This window comes from Botryllus schlosseri, chromosome 7 (genome assembly GCF_051294905.1).
Source record: "Botryllus schlosseri isolate E-star chromosome 7, Bs_hap1, whole genome shotgun sequence".
Lineage (NCBI taxonomy): Eukaryota > Metazoa > Chordata > Ascidiacea > Stolidobranchia > Styelidae > Botryllus > Botryllus schlosseri.
The window spans coordinates 27,781,762-27,809,465 of NC_137242.1; the positions used below are offsets into that span (position 1 = coordinate 27,781,762).

Genomic DNA, 27,704 nt, shown 5'->3' on the forward strand with positions numbered 1-27,704 from the left:
TGCCGATGCAGTCACAAATAGGTAGAATTTTTGGAATTATGCCATAATACTGTGAAAGAATAAATAAATCGTTTGGTTTTGTAAGTGACAACATCACTTGTCAAATTAATGCAAATATAACCAAACGCTGCTTCCCAATTGACAAAATCAAAAATATTTCTAGTAATAAATAACTCAGCCTCTTGGGTCGAGACTGCAAGTTCTAGTCCATGAATACTTGACTAAGTGCATGTAGACATATATCCTATTGGACTACTCCCTAAATTTCGTTTCTGGCCACCGTTTAATAATAGTGAGAGAGTGTGTGCTTAACAGTGAAAATAGTTGTACATATCTGTATTAGTTGCTGACTCATACGCAAGAGCTACACTTTTATTGTTTTAGTTCCATTTTAATTATGCAGGATGGGATGTATATCGTTCCTAAATGATTTATACATATCAGATAATATCCGTGGCTTGTCTATGTTATAAAAACTTATAACTTATGAAGAATGGAAGGATATTTCGAAATAAATAATTCCATGTTACTTGTACAGTGAGTATTTAGAGCTATGTCACAATGTAACAATTTTGCATGCCATCGCGAATAATAGGCCTATGTTTGAACATGTTTCATGGTTATATTAAAGTCATTAAACCATCCATTTGACATATAATTTTCGAAGCAAATTTGTAGTATTAGCATATTTGTTGTACATAGTAAGCATTCTGGGGTTGGAGTCGGTGGTAAAATTTACCGACTCCACATCCTCACGAAAAAGTCATCCCTCACATTAGAATTAAGACTCTATTCAGATTCACGTATACTCGAAATATTATGCCCTGCCCTGCTCACAAGTCCATACGAATTCACACGTGAACACCATATAAGATATACATCGATATGTATATCTTACATCAAAATAAAAATATATTTCGTTATATGCAACTCACTGAATGTTGAATTCATCACTCGTGCCGATTCAAAATAAATTATAACCTATAATTCGCGAAACAAATAAAATAACTCGTTGGCATTCTCCTCGGTGACTGAAAATTCATTTGCGACCCGCGCCTTGCACTGTCACGATGAATCCACCAGACTGAGTTCACTGGCTGTAAGGTTGCGACACATTGACAGTGTCTATAGCAATGAAATCCATATTTTATCAGTGGAAATTGTCCGTGTGTTCTATTCCTAAGGCCTAAGTGGAAACCCTGCGCGGTTCCACTTCTCCCTCACTAGCCGCCACGACGGCGCACCAGTTGCTTCAGTTTGCGGATGTTCCGGATTACGAACCGGCGTCTGCACTAGTCTTTTACCAGTAATCGTTAGATCGTACATAACGGACATGCACTTCTGCATTGCAGCGGGTTTTCCGTTGAAAGCTTCTTGAAGGCAGAACAACAGTCTAGTGTACAGCAGGTTAAACTGTTCGTGCAGTCGATGCGCCTTTGAACCTTTAACGTAATCCTTTGCGTTAGGATTGCTGAGCATTGGCCAAACCCCGTCAGAGTAGAAAGGTATCGGTTCTCCGACGTAACAGTATTGATACTTGTCTGATCCGGTTGTCGTCACGTAGTTTTTGAGGCAGTCATCGGGTGGCGAGGTGGAATATCTAGTTTTTACCAGTTTTCGGCCTTGGACTATTTCTCGAAATCGGAAATAATGAGACAGTTCGCGGCCCCGGTCTCTGCCACGCATGCTGGCATAAACATTCGTTTCTGGGACTACGGGCGAATAATCAGAACCGCCTTCTCCTTGATAGATGATCTCCACAATGGCTTCCAAAGCCGACTTCAAATCCGTGACCTCGAACAATGGGGGCTTAATGATTTTCGTGTTTTTAGGCGAATCGGACACTTTCTCGTGAATATTCGAGCTGTCCATAACCGAAAGAACAGAGTCTTCGCTCTTTTGATACCAATACGACATATTAATCTGTCGGCTGTGCTGGCCGTTGAATATAGTGCCGTGACCCGTAGCGCTTTGCGTCAATTTAGCGCACGACTCTAGACTTACAAGTTTTAGGGCGATCATAGAGTACAGTCCGCCTACTGATTTCTCGTTTTTATCGTCCAGGCTGGTTAGCACACCGTCCGCGGTTGTCTTTAAAGTTTCCCATTCGCTTTTACCGAAATCTGCATACTTCATAGCGCGCATTTCATGAATTCCAGAGATATTGTAAGTCGATACGTTCGCCGAAGCGATAATTTGATCCAACAGCGCACGCATATTACCGCCAACTGATGCCGAGTTTATTCCGAACATGCCTTCCCATATCAGTCCCAAATGGTTGATGATCTGACAAGAAATCAGTCGTTAACATTGGACTTGACAGAATTCGGAGCTTAGCGAAAATAGTGTGTATTCACACCCAACAGGTGGTGCAGCCAAACAGATCCTAGCTCATAATTATACCGCGGTATAAATCGAACACAAAATTCTCATCGAATTGATAAATAATCACTAGTGCAAGTTTTTGTTGCAGTCAAATCCGACGAAAGTTTCACTTATTTTTCATAAACGTCGCAGTAAAAAGGTGTATTTATTTTTCACAAAAGTTACACTACAAAGTTGCATTTATGGACAAGTTCCTTTGAATTATGAGGGTTTGAGATTCTCAAATCTTTCCATATCCAAGGCACTGTAGCAAAACTCAGTGTGGGCGACTTCAACAAAATCAATATTCTTAAAGAACTAACCCTGTGAAAATATAATTTTCGGCGATTTAGCCTGAATATACGTCAAATCAGAAAGGCCCTCAAATTTAAACGAGAGTGAAACTATCAAGCGATCTATTTACATACAGTGCCAAATATTCGCAGTAAAAAGTTAGATGTATGAAAAATCGAAAAGAATCTGTTGCATGAAATATCGATAAAGTTGAAGAAAATTGTCTGAGAAAGTTGCACTGTATATGATTTCTCCATACATCTTAGAACACCATCCTACATAAGTTCTGAGCAATGTTCCCTTTAATTTTTGACGAGTCTGCGGACACTCACCACCTTACTGCGCAGACCCTTGGACAACAGTGCGTAACGACTACATAAAAGGTCGTCACTTCGGATTTTGGTGTGCAACTTGGATTTTCTATGCGCAGAGACCGTGTCAGCACTGCGCATTTGCGCACGTGCGCAGCTTAGAGGGAACATTGCGTCTGAGTATTTTTGAAGCTGCCGGAAGCTGTAAAAAAGTTGCAAAAACTTGCCCTAAATCACAAATGGAGTACGAAGGGATGATCTATATTCTATAACAATGTTTCACACCAGGGGTCTACAACCTTTATCACTCTGCGGACCGGTTTCAAACTGAGATTTTTATCGTGGAACTAGTACTTGGAAACTTGTTTGCACCTCATACAGTCGAACAGAGGTCTCAAACCCGCGGCTCGCAGGCCGCGTGTGGCCGGCGAGATCATTTTGTGCGGCGGCATTTTGGATTTCGAAGTATTCGAAATATGAGTCTCGAGTCATATGACTTGGTTGGAGTCATACGCAATGACTCGAGTCCAAGTCGAGTCAATACACAGATTGATTCCAGTCGAGTCATTTCCGTATTTCGGTAAAGTCGAGTCATCAGAAAATCATGACTCGAGTCATTACAACCCTGATTATTACATCACTTTCATAAGTTACGACGCAGTGAAAGATTAACTATTATACGTGACATTAGTTGTTTATGATGGTTAAACATGACCCGTTGCTGATTCGTACTGAAAATTGTGATTTGGACTTGGGCGCGACCTTTTGTAGAATTACTCGAACTCGGACTCAATTGGTGATAAAATAAAAATGACTCGAGTTGAGTCGCGTCGAAAGATACAATCAGAGGAGGACTTTTGTGACGCGGGACGCCGTGACTTGGTACAACCACGGACGCTACGAACTATCAAACTGGTATGGACAATAGTAAAATATCAAAAGGTCCTATAGCTTGCCTTTCGTAGCTTATTTAGATATCTAAGCAGATCGGTATGGCCACCATTGGCATTATGTTGCCCTCTTGATGTATAATTGGTTACATCTTGTTCCATATTGAGTATCTTTATCAATGTTATTATCGCCAAGTAAATGTGTGCGAGTATAAAGTAGTCGTAGCCTACGCTTCACAGCTGTAACACATTAAATTCTTCGGCGATTGAAAATGGACATTCCTATGGCACAGTAATCATTATATTCAAGTTGTTATTGATCCGTTCAAATATCCGGCCGTAAATCTAACGCTGATTTAATTTATCTTTGATAATGACATGATCAATAGCCTAGTTATCAGGAGTATATCCGGAAAAGGCTGTGCTGCTCCAATATCAGACCAATTGTAAATTCCCCCAATAATTGTGGCACGTCAAGTGTCCGCTAGCTGCAAAATTACTACGTTGACAGCTTTTACGATGTGCTGAAGGAGCCTGAAGCATTTGTACTCTCGCATAGTGTCTACAACTAATTGTTTTGATCAACTATGCCGAGTGCAGCAATAATTTAATTCAAATATCGAAAAATGTTATTTATCCGTGCCAGGCGTGAATTCACAATGGTAAATCGCATTGTTACGAATTACGATGCGTATGGAATGTAAGTCTGCCAGGTCCCGTCAAATAAGGCCTACTTGGAAATACATTGAATTTCACTATTATTGGTGCTGCGGCCCGCGGCGCCATCAAAAAGTAGGAAATCATCCCGCGAGCACATTTGAGTTTGAGACCTCTGCAGAAGAAGGTCAGTAATGGGTGCACAGTAAGGCAGTAACAGATCGGCTGTAGACCATTGATTTTCACCGCGAATCAATCAATCTTTTCCGATATATAGTAATTGAATGCGCTCAGATAAAGAAAAAGGGCCCATTGATAATGATGATTGTCTCAACCGTGACAATTATCAAATTGACACACACAAATAAAGAAATTCTGTTCACTCCCTAACAATTTTGGGTGTGAAAATGCATAAACACTATTTTCGCTGAGAGTGAATGATACATGCCTTTTGAGTTTGGGGGTCCGCTGGTTGTTCAATTCTCGAGAAAACCTGATCCACCAGCCCGATGGAAAACGGCTCAAGGCTCACCACCACGTTAGGTATGATCTGATATCCGTCGCCAGTTACGAATATGGTTGGATATGTCGGCAGTTTCGTTTCGTCGTCCAGGTTGATTGAACCTCGAATCTGGAACAAAAAATGGCGTCGTATATGATCATCTGAAAACAAACACCCCTTGCTTAAAATGTCCATAGATATCCCTTTGAGCGTAGAGCTAAATGCGATTTCTAATTGAATTCGGTTGCTCGGATTTCATTTACATCTTATAGCTGTTATAATTATACCCCAACCGATTATCATGTGGCCGATACTATCTGTTATGTTCGTGCATTTACGTTCAGTGTTGTTCAACTCCTAATGACTGTAGGACTAGTAATTACCGCCAATCATTATTTCCTCGTGTGTCGTGCTTGTATTTATATACCCTTTGTGTTCTGTTCTCTTTCGTTTTACCTGTACTCTGGATCGTGTCGCTGCCTTAAAGTTATTCTGCTGATAATATACTGATTTCGTATTGCAACCTCGTCCTGTGAGTTATTGTTCAAACAAGATCAAGAACATAACACCATCGTGTCGATATCACACTAGGAACCAAATATCGGTGTCGGTCATTAGAGTAGGCAAAATGTCGACAATTTTCGTGACGTCACAGCGTGGCAGTAGGGGGTTAGAGAGCTGGTAATATTTGTTGTACTTCCTACAGCTCAAAGGCAGAGATGACTAAGGTATTAGTCGTTGGTACTCAAGTAGATGTCGAAATAAGTCGTAAATTCGTTGTCGTAAAAGTAGCGAATACCAAGTAATTAAAAAGTAAGTTATCCAGGGTCCTTAAATTGAAGTAAAAGTAATCTAAAATCATAGCCACTTGAGTAATTAGTGCAAGTAGGTAAAACTTAAGTAATCCGAAAAAGCAGAAGTACGTTGTTACCGATCACCTCTAGTCGCGGAGAGATAGAGAGTCTTTATTTTCATCCAACCAAAATACATGAAAAACGGACGGCTATGATGGTGGTACAGAAAAATGCATGCACAGTATTCGGTATCAGATAGGAATGATCGATACGACCGTGAAGGTCAACTAGTCTGATCATACCCGCATCAAACAGATACACTTGACTCTATACAGTCTGGCTGTAAAAAAAACGTTAGTTGAAAAAGGAAAATAAAAAAATGCAGCCTCTCTGGTTTATTTCATGTCGAACCAACGCAATGGCTGCAAATCTATTCAAGTAAATGTTGTGAAGTTCTGTAAATGCCCGTCTAGGTACATGCCATAGTTTTTAATTGGGATTTAGTTATCATTAGGGCGACTTTTTTTTGACATGTAAAAACGTCAAAATTGTAGTCTTGAATCAAAAAATCTCAAAATTGTTTACAAAGCCAAAATTTTTTGCAACCTGCATTTCGTTTATATCGGAGATTTTGCACTGTCGGTGAACTTATCATTTGACATTTTACAGCTTGTAGCCTACTTTATAGGCGTACCGTGGTAGACCGAGAATGCAGGAAAGTATCTTTGTCTGCTCATTGTGAATCATAAACATTCAACTGAAACGAATAGATTGACATGGTGTAATGCTGAATGTTCCGCAATATCCTAACTGAAGCAAAACTGCGTGGGCATTGCACGGCTCATATCAAGAAGCGCATGATGAAAAATTGTGATGTGGTGTCACCAGCAACTTCAGTGCTGTCAGCAACCAACCGCCGTTGTCGAACGTTCTTTCTCCATTCTTGGCAAGCTACTTAGTAAGGACAGGCACTTTCTACCCGAGAATGCAGGAAAGTATCTTTCTTTGTACTACAACAATTTTTATTATTTTTACCATAATACGTGAAGTAGGATAATACATGTAACTACTGGAATTCTTCATAGTGCCAGATTTCGTTAAAATAAAGCTTTTTCATGTAAAAATGTGTCAGTTTTTGAGTTAAAAATATTTTTCAGGCTAAACTACTTCGAAAGTACAGACAGTTCAAACCAGAATGAAGATAAGTATTTGTAATTATGTGGAAAAACACCTAATTTGCACACGTTGGATCAAAATTCGGTCAAAATTAAGTTTTTAGGTCAAAAATAAATCGCCCCAGTTATCATATATGGACGGAGAGGTTCAGTTGGTCACATTACCCACGAAAGTTCGCGCGATTAAGTTAGAGCGTCGATTAAAATCCTTCGCTTTCCGTCAGCTCGGACGAAGAATGTATGGATGCCATATATTCAGTGGTGGCCCTACGAACAGGGGGGGGGGGGGGCTATAAGTATCTAACCGTAACTTCTGGGGGATCCGCCCCCCAGACCCCCCTATTGGCGTCTGTCATTATTATCTATCTTTCACCACGACAAGGCTTGGCCAGATGCTGGATTCGACCATATCTGTTATTGCATGTGTGCGAGGATAGACTACATCAAAAAAATAATTCTACCGCATGCAGAGGCGTGATGATTATCGGGATACGGGACTTTTCTAACAAATGTAGAAATTTCATGATGATTGACACATCTGTACGGAATCATATTCTTGCTTGGTACACGGATTTCCATGTTTATTCGCTATTATCCTTGAAAAAAGCGCATAAACCAAAGAGGGGGGTCGGGCGACCGCCCACCTCGCCCACCCCAAAAGCCACCACTGCATATATTGTATTGTGGGAGGCTCCACAGAATCAAGTCGCAATGCATCGCTTGTATCATATGTAGAGCCACGAAACGATTAATACGTAGTGTTGTTTGTATTTTTGTATTCATGGTGTTTCGACTACTAAGGTCATCTTAAACCCCGCTTTCGTTCTAGGCTTTTGTAAGAGACAGCTTGCGCGGACCGGATGGCGAGGAGAAGCCTAGCTAGACCTGGGACATTTAGGCGGGAATTCTACAGTCGACGTAAATTGGACTCGAACTCACAACCCATTGGTGTGACATTGGTGCGGATATAGGCCTATAGTCGAGTACGTCCAAACCATAAGAATATTGTGTGTGTATGCTATAGCTGGGCAAATCGCTTTTATTAGTGGTGCCGTGCAATGATGAACAGTGCAGACACTCAAATCCCCCCAAACACATATTTCAGGCACAATATATAAACCATCATCGGCATTAAAGATAGAGAGAGCTCAAATTTATCCGAGACTATAACATCATCCCGTCATAATATTACAAGGAAGATGTAGCGTAATTACAAAGCTGAAGATATTTTGGGCTATAATGTGTTAGGTCCTCCAATTTTCTGCTTGGTGGTTAACAATGTGTCCTTACCGAATTCAGTACGTTGGTAGCGAGCGTCATGTGAAGCATTTCTTCCACGAAAACCGACTTGAGAATGTCAGCGATTTGTTGGTTTCTACCGAACTCCGTTTTAAGACTGAACCACGCGCTCATGTATATTGGAATCGTCGCCAGCTCGAACATAATTGCGTGCTGCAACAAGCGCTGTACTTCCTCTGTGCCTTTCTTCAAAGCGGAATGAGTGCATCGATCTATAGGCGAACAATATGGACCAACATGTAAGCCGCGGGAATTGTTAGTACGACTTGAGAATTTGTGACATTCATATTCATGAGATTCGTGATATTCACTCCCGCCTTGCGCTGTCATTTTACTTGGCCCGGTCACAGTGAATGGATGACGTGACATCATGACAAAAACATATGCTAGATTTTCATACTGGTTGCATATGTACCAAAGCAGCATACATAACATAAACACGGCAACCTTCAAATATGTTAAATTGTTGGACGTGTCTCTCCTGACCTTTCAGGATGTGAAATAATGTAACATTAGTCATACAAACCATTGATAGCAACCTCCTTCTTGACCATGCCGCATTTGATCCAGTTTTTAATGAGCATTGAGTTGCCACCGGAAAGATCCCTTGACATCGGCATGTACCTTCAAAATATAAATTCAGTCATGTTGGTTGCGGACATCGTCAGTTATTGTCAAGCAATAAATATTATATGTAATAATTCAGAGGTCTCAAACTCAAATGTGCTCGCGGGTCAATTTCCTACTTTTTGATTGTGCCGCGGGCCGCAGCACCAAGAATAGGGGAGTTCAATGTATTTCCAAGTAGTTCTTATCTGACGGGACCTTGCAGACTGACCTTGAAAATGAAATTCATGAAACATGAAAATGTGATTGACTATTCTATATTCACTCCAGACACGAAAAAAATCACATTTTAAAATATTTGAATAAAATTGATGCTGTACTTGGCATTGTAGTTGGATATTTAGCTGTAGACACTATGCGAGAATACAAATGCACTGCGCTGTCGCGGTAAAATATTGCAGCTATCGGACATTTCACATGTCACAGTTACAGGCAGAATATTTTAGAATTTCAAAATGATTGATCTGATATCAGATCTTTGGAGCAGTACAGACTAATCCGGGTTTCGGGCTTACTCCTGATGAGATACATAACCACTATTCAAGAATAACTTCAAGATGAGCAGCTGGATAGAAATGACTAGGCTGGACGTGATATGTTCACAAAAAGTCTGTTCCTCAATTTTAACGCCATATATATGTTGCGAAAATACCCAAATGTGTTATCGTAATCTTTACGCGTTGTTAGTACATTCGCCACCAACCATCACCTGTCTTTGTGGAAATGGACTTTCAGGGCCCGTTCATATCAAATCGGAGGCGCGGATTTTCAAGGCACGAATACGTATCTCAAGAAACGCATATGCAAAATTCGTTTTGAACTAAGAAAAGTCTACCCAACTTCTACATATAGAACGATGTTTTTTTTTCAATAAAATTCATTCTGTTGATGTTTAATTCTAGCCTACAGTTAATATTTGCTCACGATAGATGACGGTTGAACGATAAATGAGTTATATTCGAATCAAAACTTCTGGGGGTCCGCGAAGACAAAAAGGTTGGGAAACACTGACTCCAACCAACTTTGTTAAAGCTGCCAACCATAGCATTTGAATAGCAACAATGAAGAATGTCAGCCCTGATATATCAGCACTGGCCGGTCCGCCATACATTAAATGTGTGAACCAATATGCACGAAAGACATGCTGAAATGACAATATATACCTGGCGTCCGAAAAATCAGTTTGGAACATAGCCTTGTAGAGCATTCTCGAGTGTTTTCTGATGTCATCATACGAATGAAGGTCGATAATTCCGTACTTCCACATAACCGGATACAGGTTGTAATACTGTAAAAATACGTCTACTCGGGATTATCGTAATGATAATCCAATCGCCACTAAACGCATACTTGGATAGGTAGATAATTCCACTTCTCCAATAGGACCAGGGGTGAGCAAACTTCTTAGCTCGCGGGTCGCATTCAACATTTGAATCCATTCGTGGGTCGCGCTATATAAATGGGGATATCAAGCCAAAATTCAATATTGGTATTTGATTATATAGTGACCGACGACATGGAAAGAATATATATGTATTTGTATATTAAAAACAAAAAAAACATTGATTTCATGAAAACGTGAACGCGTCAGAAACATTGACGAGAATTTTGAAGCTGGTCGTCCCAATTGTCAAAATTGCCTTCATATCCGTCGAACTCTTGATTTTGAGTCATTTATGACATATTTTAGTTGTCCCCGTACGATCCACTGACTCTCAAAGCTTTGAAGCAGGACGAATTCCCAAAAAAGGAGGACATTTTCTATTTCTTCAAAAAGACGGACCAATCGGACGTATATAGGGTAAATTGGCAATCCTATCCAGCTCCGACTGCACGCGATGGCTCACCTTTTACGTCGTTCCAAACTGGGCATTTCTTTTCAGGAACGCAGTTGTAAATGCGCGCGCAAATCGAAAAGGTGTGTGTTCTGTGCTCAGCCGTGCACTTGACTCTACCGGTCGTGGGGCTCACGCCACTGGAATAGCTGCGGGTTCTTTTTCCACGTCTGTATCTACAACGGTTACGACATGTTGAGAGTTCATACCCGCCCCAAGTATACGTGAATAACCACTGAGTCTTACGGTTTAGAGATATGTCAAACTGTAGCTTATGCTGCTCATTATTCGTTTCGTCGCCCGCTTTATGTTTAAAAATGTGGAAAAAACTAATCAAAAATAGCCGGACCAAAATCCAACGAACCGTGGACCAGGGCTGTAATGACTCGAGTCATGACTGGACTCGATTCAGACTCGAGTCACGATTTTTTTGTGACTCGACTTGACTCGAGTCATTTTCTTGAAATGGGAAAATGACTCGACTTGACTCAAGTCAATATTTGGATTGACTCGACTTGTACTCGAGTCATGCGTCAGATGCGTTGATCTAGCCATTACGATTTGCAAAATTCTACATCTTCAAGTCATATAAAATAAGCCGAGTCAAGCTGTGGGTCAAAAATGCTTGTCGATTCCTGCATCTGGTGCACCAGTGGAGCGTGTATTCAGTAGAGGTGGGTTTATTCTAAGGTAGGGTTGCCAGACGTCAGGAATTTTCCGGACATGTCCGGAATTTCACTGTTAAAACTGCGTCCGGATGAATTCGATAATATGCCGAAATGTCTGGAATTTTGAAGCAAACTCATATTTTTTTCCTAAATCAACATAAACAATGTTATATTTGGGTAGATTTATGGTACGTGAAATTTTTGTTCGCTCGTAGCGCGCGATTTAGTATCACATATGTCGGCTTTAGTATGGGGACTACCACCCTCGCAAAAACTGCGATCAAAGATAAATAAAAATAACATTCATTTACAGAAATATAAGTCTAATTGTAATCGCAATTACAATTGCATGGTAATGGTATATTCGTAGAGTCGGTTTACGTCGTTTCGGTGCTTTATTCAAAGATGGATGTTCCAAACCTGGGGGTAGTTTGCCTTCATCATGGGGTTCGCGAAGATGTTGAATGCAATCAAATCAGTTTCCAAATATGCCGTGGATAAGTCTGGGCAAATGTGTCGACCTTTAATTAGTAATCAGCCTATCAAATTTTGAGCTGGGCCCCGGAACATTGTCATATTGGAAATGGAGTCGCGACCATAAACGGTTGGAAACCAGCAGGTGTGCGGTGTTTATATAGATCAGTGATGCATTGCGCACAGGCATTAGGCTGATAAATAATCCTATCGATGTGAAATGAGCATGACTCCACAATGTACTATTACTATGTACAATTTAAAGAAGTATTCGGAAAATTTGAAAAAAGGATTTTGAACAGCCCCGTTGTACAATAATTTCTCCAATGCTGTAAATGCGATGTAGTCTGTAATGCAATTGGGAAAACCTATAAACTAATATCAAAAGGTATCTGTTCTTTTGTCACTGCACAGTGCACGTAGCTATGCATGCACGCTTTTACAGCATGCTGGTCTGGTGAAAATACCTCTCCAGACATAAACATGCATTTGTTGATTCTCTATTAGCTCTGACGCGAATTCGTTGGTTCTTTATCAGATAGCATGTAGACGTGAATTCGTTGGTTCTCTATCAGCTATTTGTGAGCTGTCGTCGATGTGCTCGAAATAAAAACTGAATGCTTGTATTTGTGATGGATATCGGACTGACAAGATAGATATTTGATTTTAGGTTCTGAGATTAGTAGACTTATCATTTTGGCGGCTTGTCTTGTCTATCTGTAGCATCGGAATTCGATATCACCCAAGCAGGGTTGAAAACATGACTTGACATGACATGACTTCAATATTGTGACTTGGACTCGACTCGAGTCATAACACTATGACTCGGACTTGACCCTTTAAACGGTGACTTGGACTCGGACTCGACTCGGTGATGAACTGAAAATGACTCGACATGACTCGAGTCAAAACCACAAAAGTAAGATTGACTCGTGACTCGGAACCATGTGACTTGGTTACAACCCTGCCGTGGACTATCTTTGAAAGGATGACTATTATAGAGATTTCATGACGGACATGACGGTCTTGGCGGACCGAAACGGGTCCGCGATGAAAACAAGGTGCGAACCACCGTACTAAACACTATGGCAGCACTCATTAAACACTACTGCAAATAAACCATGTAGGAATTGCTCACACCAAATTATGTAGTACGCGATCGGGAAAAGTTCGAGAGGTAATGGACCACGGCAGTGATTCTCAAACTGGGGGCGCGTCTCCCTTCATATGTATTGCTTTGTGTATAGTCCTAATTTTATATTTGAGAATATACTCTCATCAACATTGGTTTGTTGCATTTTGTGATATTACGATAACGGGGCACGAAATTCTTCACTATCATAAAGGGGGCATGTCTAAAAAGTTTGAGAACCACTCTACTATAGGGAACATCAGCCACATTTTGTTGATGTCTGCAACAGAGTTGCATCAATTGTAATTTGTAATTGAGCTGAATGTAATTATTACATTTTTTCATGTAATTGTAATTGAAGCATTTCTATTTTGTGTAATTGTAATTGTAATTTAGTAAAAAAAAATTGCTCAATTACAATTTCGATTACATTTTTATGGAAACCTGACAATCACAACATAAAATAATCAATCAATCAATCAATCAATAAATCATTTATTCGTCCCACCAGTGAATATCAGGTACGGACCAGGATGACGACGAGGAGCCTTAAGGCCTTAGTACACAGTCGCCACCTGTAATAATTAGACTATTTCGTCGCAGTGGAATCAAAGTGACTTATGTCCAGTTTTCAAATTTTGAAGGTCCATTTTTAAAACTTGAAAAATACCAAGTTGGTGAAGAATTTCAATTTTTTTTTCGGCCATATCTTGACCATGGTTATGTCTGTTTCAATAATTCAAAGTTAATCGGGGCCAATATATGGCTGAAAGAAGATGAAAAACTTGATGTAGAGCCAATTTTCCCAAAATATGTAAAATGGATATAAGTCACTTTGATTCCACTGCGACGATTTACACCGGTGTTTTATGCGTGCCGCGTTATAACTTATAATTCAGCCATGCTAAACAGTTTCTCATACTTCAGTAGCAATAGAAAACTTTGTGAATTACAATATAGTATAAGCTAAACCAGTGGTTCTCAAACTGGGGGTCGTGCCCCCCTTGGGCGGCCTGAAAGCATCTGAAGAAGGGCGCGAAGATCCGGTAAACTGAAATTTTTTCCGCGCTTGGCGCGATTCACCTCCATTTCATAGTTATTGCTCTTCGTATAGTCCGAATTTCATATTGGAGAATTCTCTCATCAACAGTTATAACCTTCCATGCCATCAAACTATCTGTTAGGATTGCTAACATTCTGGTTTCATTGTGTGATATGACGATGAGAGAGGCACGAAATAGTCCACTGTCATAAAGAGGGGTGTGTCTAAAAAAGTTATAGAGAACCAGTGGGCTTAACTTAATCTTACTATATAAAAAATGAATGAACAGCAAATAAACCCTTCTGAAACCTGTGCTGAACCATTTCATACGGTCAGGGTTTTATATTTAAATCTCTGACCAGTAAAATAAATTCTAGTTTCCAATCATGGCTTCATCAAACTTCATCACGCATTTGTTGAGATGTTATCCTAATCTTACCTCCAATCATGGCCAAATTTATGAGGCCAGAAATTTTAGCACACTAATGTGACTCATCAAATGCAATCTAACAGTTTCCTAGCAAGTGAAAATGTAAATGCGAACCAAAATGTTGTAATTCGTTGTTATCGGGAGGTTCTTTCCTTTTGAATTTATTTTAATTTTGCACATCTTATCGGTATCATCCTTATCGCTGACGCCTGACCAATTACATTTCATTATCCTCACTCAGCTCTGAGTAGCCTAATCGTTTGATTAAATTTCCTTGACTGTCCTGTAGCCTATTCGCTGTTAGTCGTTCAAACTTTTGGTTGTTAACATTCGCTTGAAACATTTTTTGTGTTTTTAGTTTTCAGTACTCATGATTAGGAATAGTTCGAATACGTTCGATTTTTTTTATTAAGGGGTTTTCTACGTATCCTGAATGAAATATGAATACTGAATAGTTTGAGATTGTTGCTACTTACGTCGCTACGGTTGTCAAAGAACACCTCTCTGCCGAATCAATTACATTTTTAACGGTTATTGTAATTGTAATTGTAATTGATTACATGTTTAACAGTAATTGTAATTGTAATTGGATATTTTTAGCATTGAGTAATTGTAATTGTAATTGTAATTGAACTGAATTATTGTAATTGATCCAACTCTGGTCTGCAACCAACCTGACAAATATGTGCAAAGGATAGAGCTGCCCGTCTAATCCGCATCCGCGTATATTCCCAGGATCAGAGACCGCTGATATAGCCACCGTAGCTATCCCGGATTGGTTCGTCAGAATGATGCCGTGATCGCTAGATAAACCGATCGCAGCGGACGGGATTCCTAACGAGCTGTAAAAATATAACGCTGAAAACTCCAATTCGCAACCCATACATACGGAAAGGTTACTTGCAGGGCTAGGCAAAATCGAGTATCTCAATAATTCGATTATGAATCGCGTATTAGGCTTTGAGCCGAGTATTCAAGTATCACTCAATATCAAGCGATAAAACTATGAAGATGTTCCAATGGGGACCCATATGCGACTACAACGAATACCATGTCACTTATACACAGATTTAAAGATAATTTGGTGTTTTTTCGACCACGCTTATCTCGTTACACTTTGTGACAATGCATTGGGTTGATCACGACTTCACAGATAAGTAGTTTCCGAAAACGTGCGAAGATTTGTACTCTGTTTCGTATGCTGCGATACGGACAATCGATGTTTGCAGTCCTACACAGCAAAAAATATTATAAAAACTATAATTTAATTGTCTTAATGACCAGTAGGGTATGGTTTCAGTACTAGAAGAAATCATCTCTCACTATTCGACTCAAATCAATAAAGTAAGCACTCGTTTCAGATTCTAGTGCTCGAATCATTTTGTCCACAGTGCTAGTTACTTGTTGCAGTGCTTCAGCGAGCAGATAGCGCTCGCTTCTTCTCCCACTACTCGATACAAGGATACTTGCGCGTTGCGAACGGGTTTGCCGTAGGATGAAACGAATACGTGAGTTGAAACCGCTTCCCCAACGTTGAGACGAAATATGGATCGCTCCATGAAACCGTAGTTCATGCCGTACGGAAATTCAGCCATGTATACCGCCCCCTTTCTGAAGTTCAAGTCCGTGGTTGATAAATGAGGACTTCAGTATACACCAGTGGTTCCCAAGCTCTTTTGACTTATATCCGCCTTATCAAGAACGACATAACTTCATGGCCTACTATAAGCTAGAGGTCATCAGCTACGCAGATATTTCTACTTTTCCAGGTACTACAGTAGTTTTATCTACTCGTTTCATTTACTCGAGTAGGATTTATTTAGTTCTCTCAACTAATCAAGTTGGTTCGTGTATTGACTCGACTTGTACTCGAGTGACTGCCAATTCATATGACTCGAGAATGAGTCTATCCATTACAAGACAGGTTTTCGTTGTCATTTCGAAGAATAGTAAAGTTACCACACTATTGGTATTTCGTCTATTAGTATCGGCACTTGATAATGCGACTAGCAACTGTTAAAAATGAGGATAACTAATATATTATGAATACGAAGCATTCGATATCACTAAGCAGAGTGGTAAAAAGTGGGTTTCACATAATTTTAACACGAAACTGAACACTGTTCAGAGGATAGTCAACAGAATGACTTGGATTCTCAACACTACGACGCGGACCCGATCCTCTGCTGGACTCGCAATAGACTCGGTTATGAATTGAAAATGTCTCGACTTGACTCGATTCAAAACTTTATAAGTGAGATTGACTTGTGACTCGGAACCTTGTGAATTTGTTACAACCCTGATGCAGAAATACAATTTTTTTCCTACCGAATATTGGGAATTTTGGTATTCATTTCGACATGCTACGAAGTTGAGAGAATTCATAAATATTTTTAATTGAAGAATCCAGACTGGTGCGTTCATAAATATTTTTAATTCAAGAATCCAGACTGGTGCGTTCAAATAATACCCCCTATCGCCCCCTTCATTATCACCCTTACTCCCCAAATCGACCACATGTTGCAATATCGCCCACTTTGGGAACCACTGGTAAATAACGCTTCATCTATACTCATTCAAAATTCCAATTCTTGATTTGTGCAGTTCGGAAATCATAGATTGGTCCAGATGGGAGATGTCAATATTGATGATTCCTCCGTAGGTCTTGTACCATACTTTTGTATCCGTTATGAGACTCGATATGAGTCCGTTCCTTGTAATCCGTGTCCATTGTCGTTTTCTATGCAAAGGTTAAAAGCGTGTTTATAGAAATTATCATATACTTAACGTTGGGTGGGATTATTTCGCGTAAATCTCTGTGTAATGATCTGTTTTGATCGTAGACAGTGGTTTTATGGTATATTCGCATCACCTTTATCGGTGGAATTGCTACAGCTATTGTGGGAAATAACCCATGCAACAAGGTTATTGAATATATTTTAAAACATTAAAGCTATTTGCTGTATCATTTGTCGCGAAGATGACCGTCGCAATTTCAGGAGTGATCGCCTCTGTTTGACTATATTAAAAGTATGTGACATCTTGACTAAATCTACTATTTGGAAGTGGTTACTTGAGACCTTTATTTTCATTTCCATTTCCACTTGATGTAGTTTTGACTACATCGCCTAATTTATATGCCAATGTCAATCAAAAAAGTGATGTACATCCATCGGGACGCTTTTTCTTGAGTAAGTAGACTGGCTTAAGAACTGACGCAGCAGAAGCGAACGTAGTCCAGAAACATCACCACTTGAGCCTTTGACTATTAGGGGACGAAACCTACTTAACTACTCAAAAATGAGTATAATTACTTCGTTACTGGCTACTAGTGACCACCTCCAGTTCATTATATATTCTCTTACCTGCAATCAGGACATATTCTAAGCATCACTGCCAAATCCAGTTGTCCCAAACCGTCCGATGTGATGCTTCCATCCACCAAGCCCCGGACTGACAGTCCAAAATCGACCGACACCGTCTTTTGCTTCCCGTGGATATGGAACGGTGCTGACCCGACAAAATCTGATTTCGAGATACCATACACCTGAAACTTTCTGCCAGCGATAGTTTGTACAGGATCGTCGTTGGATGTCTTACCTGAAGGTTTGAGCAATCATTATTGCTGCTCTGATCAAAATATTAATTCCAAAAATACATTTATTATAACTCGAAGACTTTCACGGTGCGGCTTATCAAGAGATCTCTTTTCACTGCATGGAAGCAGTTGCAAATTAGTGCATTCAATCATAGTATACCGTCGGTGCGCGACGTGGATATCCGAAAGCGAGTTAGTTACCTCCGCTGCGATTGTCTAATTGTTAGGCCAACAATCAGCGAGGCATATTTGGTTGTGCCTCACCCTGTATTGTTTCACTGCGGTGTCACTGTTCGTATCGAAGCCAAATAGCCAATACCATTAATTTACTACAAGTCACCATTAAATTATGATCGGTTTATAATCGATTGCGCTATAATAGATAACGCTTGGCTCGTCATTGCCTCGCGTTTTTCTTTCGTCTTATATTTTTGAATAATAAATATGCAAATCTTAGGTAATAACATGTTCAAAATTAGTCACTCATGAACATCAGTAGGAAAACATTCCAAAAATCATTGCAGGTTTTCACAATTTTCTTTCACTTATCCTGGCGACAGGTGAGGCACTGCCTCACTTGCCTCCCCTGGCCGCAAATAAGTTAATAGTTAGGTTATGAGTCAGGGGTGCAACTCGGGCAGAATCGGACTTTAATCAGACTGAACATTGTGCAACCACAAAATTATATAATCCACGACATAGAATCTGTACGCGCCAGGCAAGAATCGAAGGCGTTAAATTAGACATCGATAAACCGACCACTCACCGATCGTTCCAGTTATACGCCCCATCAACGATATTTGATCAAAAAAATCGTAGGTAAAGATCATCGACAATTCTTCCGCCCCTCCGAACTGCGACTTGTAGTACGTATCATACCACGTCACGTGGGATAGTTTGCTGTTTGAGAAAATATATTTCGTAAATAACGAAGCCTATGAATATTTTTTTCCCGTAGGTTACGCGTCTGTACTAACTCTACTTATATACTTACAGGACCGTAACTGCCGCCCCCCAATTGGGGGGGGGAGCTCGAAAGGGCCCAAAAGTATTTCGTAAGTTAACATGTCATAGAGTATTTTTTAGGTAATTATAAAACAGTTATCAAATTTTCTTCGCGCTTCGCTTGATGCATTGTCGTTAGCTGCATTGATACTATGGGTACCCCTCCCCATTAAAAAAACGCATAATTTAAAAGTATAGATATTTCGTTGACGGACCTTGCCGCGTCACGACACACGAAAACATTGACGATGATGTTTAGGCTAACTACTCTGCGAAGTTTGCTGCAAAAAAGCCCGGCGGCGAGAAAACCTTGACCCAAAAGGATTGGCTCATGTTGGGCGAAACTGATATATATGTCGAATTTCCCTTGTTCATAGGCGCCTATAGATGGATGCCGCCTAATATTCTTGTCCTGGCAATCGGAGCCCCACATTACAGATACCACCCCTAGAGAATAAATGCGCCAGCGAAGAAATGCCCCTTTCAGTCGTTAACGGTAAATCTGAGCACATGGGCCAGTAGTTATAAATTTGACAGTATTATATGCACTTCCAATTTCTTTGACGGCGAATTCAAACATGAATTATTTTTAGCGCCTCGCCCGACTAGACAACGATATATCTCTAACCACCGATTACAAATACAATTTCGCTGTGATGGCGTAGGACACAGAGGGGGTATGTGAGGCGAAGACTTCATAAGTTTGGTTTATCATCCTATGGGGGCCGAACACCAACGTGGGCGACGAAGTGCTGTCACGGTCCTGCATATATATATGGTGTATACTCCGCCATCTATGTGACTATATAGTATTTTATTGCAAATTTTCCACTTTTTAATTACTCGGAATGCAACATAAGTATTTGTCTAATTTCAAATCCAGTTCATCAAGACTCAGCACGTATCAAAAGAAATATACAGCCTGTAAACATGTATGTCAAGCGATGTCGACTGACCTTTTATATCGACTCATGGATGGTAGGCCGTACCCTCGACTTTGATTATACGTGGTCGCGTCAAATCTGTCTTTGATATCCTGGTGAGAAGCCGGCAGGTATGTGCCTTTTAAGACCCCCGGTATGCTGACTTCCAGTCCCCATATCTCCGTCGCCATTTGCCAATCGACATCCACCACAGACATCACTCCACGCTTGGATTCTACAATAATACAACGTTCCATCATTCTCTCTTTGCGAAAAGAGTTCTTATTGCCAACCAAAGTATAGTACACGAAAATAGAACCTACACTTCAAAATTCGGTAACCCCGTTCTTGGGCTGTCGTTCGAATATTTCACCCCACTCGACAGCATTTGCTTATTTGTGTGTTTCAATTAAATTATCGGACAGTTCCAGTGAATAATCGTATTCTCGACATATCTTCAACCACCAGGTTACTTCGTGTGAATACTTCGCACAAGAGGCGGTACTGAATAATTGGTGGTGTGAATCAGAGGTCGGCAAGGTCTCGCTCTGCAGACCGTTTTCCACATACTCATTTTTCGCTGAATGGTCTTAAAAAACGTAAATCTTCCTCGTTGAAAATCGATTACACCTCTTATATTATGTCAGTAAGGGGTCACCAGTAAGGCAGTAACATGTGCATTTCGATTACAGAGATTAACTTGAATTCTTTCAATCTGTATCAATGATCATGGTGACCATGCAAAAGGGACGACCTTTTCGCAGACTGGAACCGGTCGGCTGTCGCAGGTTGCCGATCACTGGTGTCAAGTATTGTTATAAATACGACGTGTCTACGAGCACCATTATAAGTCCCAGATATAGGGTTACCATATTGCAAGATCCGACAAAGAGAACACTTTTGACCAGGAACATTAACAGACACTAAAACGGGATATTTTTTGAAGAAAAGTGGTGATCGCTCGTAATTTGACCTTTAAATGGTCATTTATCCGAGTCGGCACGTGGAACCCGGTTTCCACGTTCAATTTACGTTGAGTTGACCATTTGGTGTTCAACCTACTCATACATTGCATTATACAGCCCATTTTCACGCATATTTTCATGCATAATGGCCTTTTCGAGCTGTCTGTATGTACTCGCCTAACATTCAACGTAATAAAATTCCGAAAAAAGGGACAATTTGGCGTCCTCAGAACACATTTCGGTTTTCTTGAAAAAAGTAGACATATCATCTTGAAAGGGGACATACAGCATCCCGACTAATAGGCTACGTGATAACATGATGTGTTTGATCCATACCGCAGTGTAATCCTGAAGTAGATTCTGTTTTCGTGTACAGCGTTATGGGCAGGCCGTGTTATTTTTGGCATATGCCAAAACTGCCAAAAATAACTTATTTTTGGCCTTTTTCGATTTTTATTTTCGGCAGTTTTGGCATCGTCCTCTAAATAGATGGTTTCAGCCTCGAATTAGTCACAAAAACGCTTTATTTGGGCTAGTTTGTCAAAAGACACCACAAAATGTGCAGCATCCACGTATAATCAGTGCCCACAAACAATAAGAAGAAACAACCTAACGATTTCATAGGATAATAATATCAAACGAAACCACAAAATGTGCAGTATCCATCGGAATCGATGCCAATAAGCAAAAAAAAATAAAAGCCTAACAAACACGCTCAACAGCTGCATGATTGTTACAGCTGTTGAATAGACTTAAATCGTTTGCACTGTAACAGTGCTTTCAAACTCAGGTCAGCTAAGTTTCTCCTAAATTCATTTCTCGCCAAGCGAATCTGGGAAATATCGGCTTCAACAGTATAGCCGTTGAGGGAAAGAATGTTGCCAGTCATCCACAAAAAGTTTTCCGAGCTTCAAAATCTTTGGAGGGCCGAACCGTCTTCCATGCATCATGAAAAGAGATCCCTTCGCCAGTGCCATCGATCTCATCGCTTAAATAATTTTCTTCCCGATCCTTTTCCAGGAGTTTCCTGTGTTGTCTCTCAACACATTCTATTTAGTAGCCCGACTATCATTTCTCCTTCAGTCTACCGATAAATTTTCGGAGGACTTTTGTCACTTCAGGTGGCTTTAATATTACCAAATCGCATTGAAGAGTCCTGGGAATGTTAGCTTGTTTAAGAACATTGACGCAACAAGACTGTCTGGCAAAACTAGACTATGCAGCTCAGAAATAGCCAGACAGTTTGTTGCGTCACAATGTTCAACTCGATCACAATGCAAAAATCGTGGTTGATTTTGGGGGTTCCAGCTCCATGAGCAGAATATAATTTATATTTCAATAATCGGTACTGCGGCAGCTTCTCATTGATACCCGTTTTATCAAATTTAGCGCTCGACAAGGCGGTCAAAAATGGTCGTAAAATTGCCTTTGGACAAATGGAAAGTATGACGTAAACCAAATGCAGTCAGCCGTTCAATCTCGCTGTGCCCACACCATTTAGGACACCATGCTTTCACCCCTAATGGGTGGGCTGGACCCCGATTAAGAAACCTGCCTTTCACAAACGGTCTTCTCGCTTGTAACGCGGTTCTGTTAACACAACACCATGAACGAAATACACTATTTGGCAGACCGTGTTATTTTTGGCATATGCCAAAAATTGCTTATTTTTGGCATTTTCAAATTTTTATTTTTGGCAGTTTTGGCATCTGGCTTCTGAAATGCCAAAAATAACACGGCCTGGTTATGGGTGTACCCAGGAACAAGGCTACGTATAGAAGCAATCTCGTACCACGGACCGGCAATCCAACGATCAGGCCACCGTGATCGCACGTAGTCGGCCCGACGCAAAAAGAAGTCACATTCGTGTCAACGAAATAAATCTGATTCGTGCCGTCTGGGTTCCAATTGCTGGTGGCGAACTTGTAAGAAACGTGTGTGCCATGCTGAAAATAACCATTCAGTTTAGGCAGATCGTAGATGTGCAATGTTAATATACTAGAGATGTACTGGATAAGCACTTGGATTTTAACCGGACAGGAATCCGGCACCTTTTTCATAAACATGGTTGGATCCGGATTTACATTTCCTGCCCGAGTGGCGGATCAGGATCAGGAACCGATTCTAAATTTCCAGTTCATGAAAGTGTCATACTGATTGTTCACATCAATGTTTTGTGTGAGCTTGCACCCGGCTAGTTCTTGCATTACATTGAATCAGGATTTTATCATCAACGATGGTAACAGGATCCGAATTGGATCAGGATTCCATTTTATCAAACAGGATTGGATCCAGATCCCTAAAATCCATGATCCCTACATGTACTAGTGATGATTCGGTTACCAGTTTTTCCAGTCCGATATACTGTTTTGATAGCTGCGAAGGATAAAACTCTGGGTTGTCGTACGCGCATCGGATATTATTCACGGTATTGACGTCGGCCATCAGGTGACCGCTGAAATGGATTCGAGGCCATCCGAGATAACCTGTGATATGAAAATATTGAAGTTGGTGATTCTAGGTTGACTGCACCTACCATAGGGCATGATCATTGCACAGTATGCGAAGAGTATTGGCTGATATCACTGATATGCACGTCTTTGTGATATATGCTTCATGCAAGGGTGCTCAAACTGCTCATGCTCAAGCTCAAACCAGAGGTGAACAACTAGGAAATTCAAGCTTCTCCAAATTTATTTCAAATTGAATGACATTCCGAATTGAACGGAAACACGATACAAATTAAGTTAAGTTCATGCCAAAATCAGAGTTTATAGACATAAGCATGATAATACCAAATGTATGGCTATAATATCGCGTTACAGTTCTGTAACATTTTCAGGACAACCAGAAATTAGATTAGATTGAAAAATGAGAGCAAAATGATGATGTTATCTAACACTGTAGCAAGTTTCAAGATTACCACTAACTGATTAGTCTAGTAATTTCGTTATCAAAGTCGAGTACCTATAAGTGTGATATGCCATTTAATCTAAGGCAAATTGTTCGATTGTTGCGCTCCGATTGACCAAAGTCGCTAGATTCAGTCGAGCGTGACCTAACAATGGGAAAACGGGAGTTTCCGTTCCATAGTCACATTCGATAGTTGGATACTATGCAGTATAGTCTGTGCTTAATGCTTACCTTGGCACCGCTATGCCGTGCGATCATCCAGGACTTTGACATGTCATATACAGCATTGTATGTTCTTACTTTTACACCTACTTTCTGTGTCATCATTATGGACTTCGAGAACACTTGCAGGGGGATTCAATTTGCTTTAAGAGCCAAGCATAACCGGCAGATCCAGCCGATCCCTAGAGCAATCAAAACTTTAACAGTATAGTGCAGCCTGAACCCAATAAGATCACACAAATTACAGTGTCATTGTTAAGCTTTAGATTTGCGTTCAATGATGATGGATCCCTTTTGAAACAATGGATTCGTTCGCCACTTGCATTTTAAGCACCATTGCTTTCCCTAGATGAAAACAAGGCATGAAGGCTACAGCCCTTTCCTTCGCAATAAAGCGGCCATGTTTTAGACGATTTTATGAAGCAGTTGTTGTTTGTTCATCATGTATTTCGTACCTCAACATGCCCTGAATTAAACCTAAATCATTATCCGCCAACTTACCTACAATGCGCCTTCAGAATCGCCGCCGGTGGCAGCAGACTCCTTGAGGGCTCTTCAAAAAATGACTTTTTTCTCAAATCGTACTGGCTACTTGATAAAATTGTTAGGCTACCTAATATAAGCCTACACACAAAATTTGGTTCAATTCCATCCAGTAACCGCTTTGCTACAGGAGAAGTAAGTTTCTATTTATTATATAAAACTAAATAATAAAAAAATCGGTTCAATTCCAACCATTGGAAGCGGAGTTATTACTGTCGAAAAATTTGGATTTGAATAAAATAGTATTTACTGTGATCACAACTATAATAAATAAACAAAGAATCGGTCACCGTAAATACTATTTTATTCAAATCCAAATTTTTCGACGGCAATAACTCCGCTTCCACTGGTTGGAATTGAACCAAATTTGGTGAGCATCGTTTCTATAGACAGCCTAACACTTTCATGGGGTAAACAGAAAATATTCAAATTTTCTATCATTTATTTTTATGTAATAAATAGGAACTTTCTTCTCCTGTAGCAAGGCGGTTACTACCTGGAATTGAACCAAATTTTGTGTGTAGGCTTAAATTAGGTAACCTAATAATTTTATCAAGTAGCCAGTACGATTTGAGAAAAAAAAGTCATTTTTGAAGAGCCTTATTGATCACCTAATCAGCAAGTGGCTGCTGTCGTGATCATTGAAGCATAGCTGATTAGCCAATCAAGAGTCGTGGTTTCGTGATTACTAGTCATCTAGTCATCTTTATAGGGCGTTGGCACGCCCATTCTTCGGCAGCTACTTTCGAACGCTTGCACGAAATCTTAACGGCTTTCGTGTGTGCTTCTTTTTGGGCCATTGTTTTTTTTATTATTACTAATCTATAGAATAAGACGTTACAACGGAGCACCTCAAATCAGATCTCGCGCCGGAAATCACGACGTCGCGGGTTGCGTGTTGGTGACTCCTGCTCTAATTAGTTAAATTCAGTACAACACCAATTCGTATGTACTTTATCAAATTACGTATATCAGAACCAACCAGCTATTAGCGTCGTCATGTTGCAACTATACACTTAAATATATTCTAGTATTGTTGTTGTTTTAGTGTTCACGGTGATTTGACTATTATTTACACCAGGCCGACATTCTTTATTTAGATCCCTGGTCTGTGGCCTTGTAGCACGGACCACGTTCGTCCTAGGCTATACGCGGATCGGATGGTGCAGGGAGGTACAGGCAATTGTACACCCGAACACAATATCTTGACTTGATCGTTTGGAAAATAGCTGACATATAGGCCTTTCGCAAAATCCTCGCGCTGCTCGCTGCGATGCGGCAGTCATGTCTGCCTTATTTGTAACGGATATACGCTTTCCTATATCGATTTCGATGGTGCAAATGTAGAGGATTTGTTAGCTTGAAACATCTGCGAATGAAGGTATCGCATCCGGCCCGGTCGATTGTTGAATGTGGGCTATAATGATAAAAATGATCCAGAACAATGCGACCAACTCTTAGCGTAAAGAATGTGTATTTCTAACTGTATACCATCCCTGATATACGGTTGTAAATATACACTATACATGCATGGCACATGAAACCAGAACCTACCTCAGACTTATACCGTACCGTGATATAAATTGAATACAACATATTAATACAAATTTTCGGCGTTTTGGGTGTAAATGCACACTCTTAACGAAGAGAGTACGACCTACCTACACAAGTACCTAATACATACACAGTTGCGTCGTGGCTAGTAAGCCCTCAAGATTACCGGACCTCGATCTAACATATCAACCTCGCCTATCAACACAGCAACACCAGCCGTTTCATGTTATCCTTTACTTCTTTCTATCCTGTGTGCATGCCTCCTGTTCACATCGCGTTGACCCAGGTGGTTGTCGGATTTCAAAGATTATACTACAAGTCGTTTCGACACCTTCCCTATCTTTTCATAGCATCGCAGCCTTGTGGTGTTTTGAAATGTTATAATTGTTAATAAACAGTTACTGCTGATAGTGATGTTTATTACCTTCTTGACTGGCACTGGCTTGAATCGGTAAAGGACGAACAACATACACCCAACATACTTCCAAATATTCGTCGGACATAAGGAACTATACTTAAACTTTAAAAACGTTTTGAACGATGCTTGCTCTTCCTGAAATCCAGCGATGGGGTATGGCGACTATAATGTCCATGTTAGTGCTGTCATTCTATGTATATATAACGATGTACGTCTTTAATTCAAATCAATGATTATAAACCTTTACCAACCAGCAAAATACTTTCGCTAATATACGAGCATTCGCGAAACCCCAACTTTTCGCTGAGCCATAAAAACAAAATCCCATTTAAAATACGCATCTAATGCATTACTATATAGATTATCGGTACACAAAATTAACTATGCATCAGAAGAGTGTTACGAGAGGCGTAACAGACTTACTTGGGCAATACTTTATTATGCAGGGACTTGTTTCCTTGTCGAAATAGTAAGCATGCTTCCTAAATCTGATTCTCTGTCCATATCCGCAGGTTGCGCTGCATGGCGTCCAATCGCTCCAACTTTCTAAATAGTTTAAGTTCCCTTCATAAATTTTGTACACTCGACGAATCATCAGATGATTTGATTAAAGTTACCTTGTAATGCTGATATTTCAGGAATCAACGAAATAAAAAGTAATATTGAAGCCACGCGGCTACTTCGTGTGCATACTTCCAGCATTACCGTCCTGCCGAAACAAACTGCTGCCTCCATTTTCCTATACCGACGAGGATTTAGTTGTTGAACAACGGAAGCGGAAGCCATCGTTGATTGCTCTCTTTACAGCATCGGTGAAGATATTGATACGGTACCATATGGTATGCGCGCATCGTGCAATGAGGTGTATGGTCCGGTTGTTATCAAATCTACAACGCTATATTTGTCACTTAGGTCCGGCGTCAGTCGTAGGCGATGTTGAACATGGTTCCAATGTCCCGATCATTGCGAGTGAATGCTATATCCTTTCCCGTGGTAAGCTATTTTACTCACCTTTTGGTCGATGATTCAACAGTCATATATGTGCCTGTCATTTGGTGGGGGCATGTCG

At 40.3% G+C, this 27,704-nt stretch overlaps 1 protein-coding gene and 2 long non-coding RNA genes across 3 annotated transcripts in view; 1 reads left to right on the plus strand and 2 right to left on the minus strand.

Annotated features, from left to right (window-relative positions):
* The window catches only part of LOC145442727 (uncharacterized), a 309,441-nt gene that overhangs the window by 242,829 nt on the left and 38,908 nt on the right, over positions 1–27,704 (plus strand). The window lies entirely within an intron of this gene.
* Positions 1–27,704, minus strand: part of LOC145442726 (uncharacterized) — a 99,503-nt gene that overhangs the window by 2,653 nt on the left and 69,146 nt on the right. The gene's annotated exons all lie outside the window — the stretch shown is intronic.
* Positions 859–27,668, minus strand: LOC145442716 (uncharacterized). The gene is made up of 16 exons (XM_080320702.1): positions 27,253–27,668; positions 27,059–27,181; positions 23,329–23,471; positions 22,778–22,931; positions 20,054–20,255; positions 18,859–18,992; positions 17,860–18,094; positions 17,067–17,234; positions 15,896–16,105; positions 15,169–15,336; positions 10,761–10,924; positions 10,077–10,215; positions 8,813–8,910; positions 8,278–8,498; positions 4,965–5,147; positions 859–2,286 (listed from the first exon to the last, which is right to left on the minus strand). Exons 1-16 carry the CDS (start codon positions 27,419–27,421, stop codon positions 1,180–1,182), a joined length of 3,618 nt encoding a protein of 1,205 aa, XP_080176828.1. The 5' UTR covers positions 27,422–27,668; the 3' UTR covers positions 859–1,179.

Coding starts and splice junctions, on each gene's coding strand:
- LOC145442716 (XM_080320702.1), bottom strand. CDS start 27,421: ATGGCTTCCGCTTCCGTTGTTCAACAACTAAATCCTCGTCGGTATAGG. Junction 10,925..15,168: donor CCTTTGCACATATTTGTCAG/GTTGGTTGCAGA, acceptor TAACCGTTGTAG/ATACAGACGTGGAAAAAGAA. Junction 8,499..8,812: donor GAAGGAGGTTGCTATCAATG/GTTTGTATGACT, acceptor GTTCGCCTATAG/ATCGATGCACTCATTCCGCT.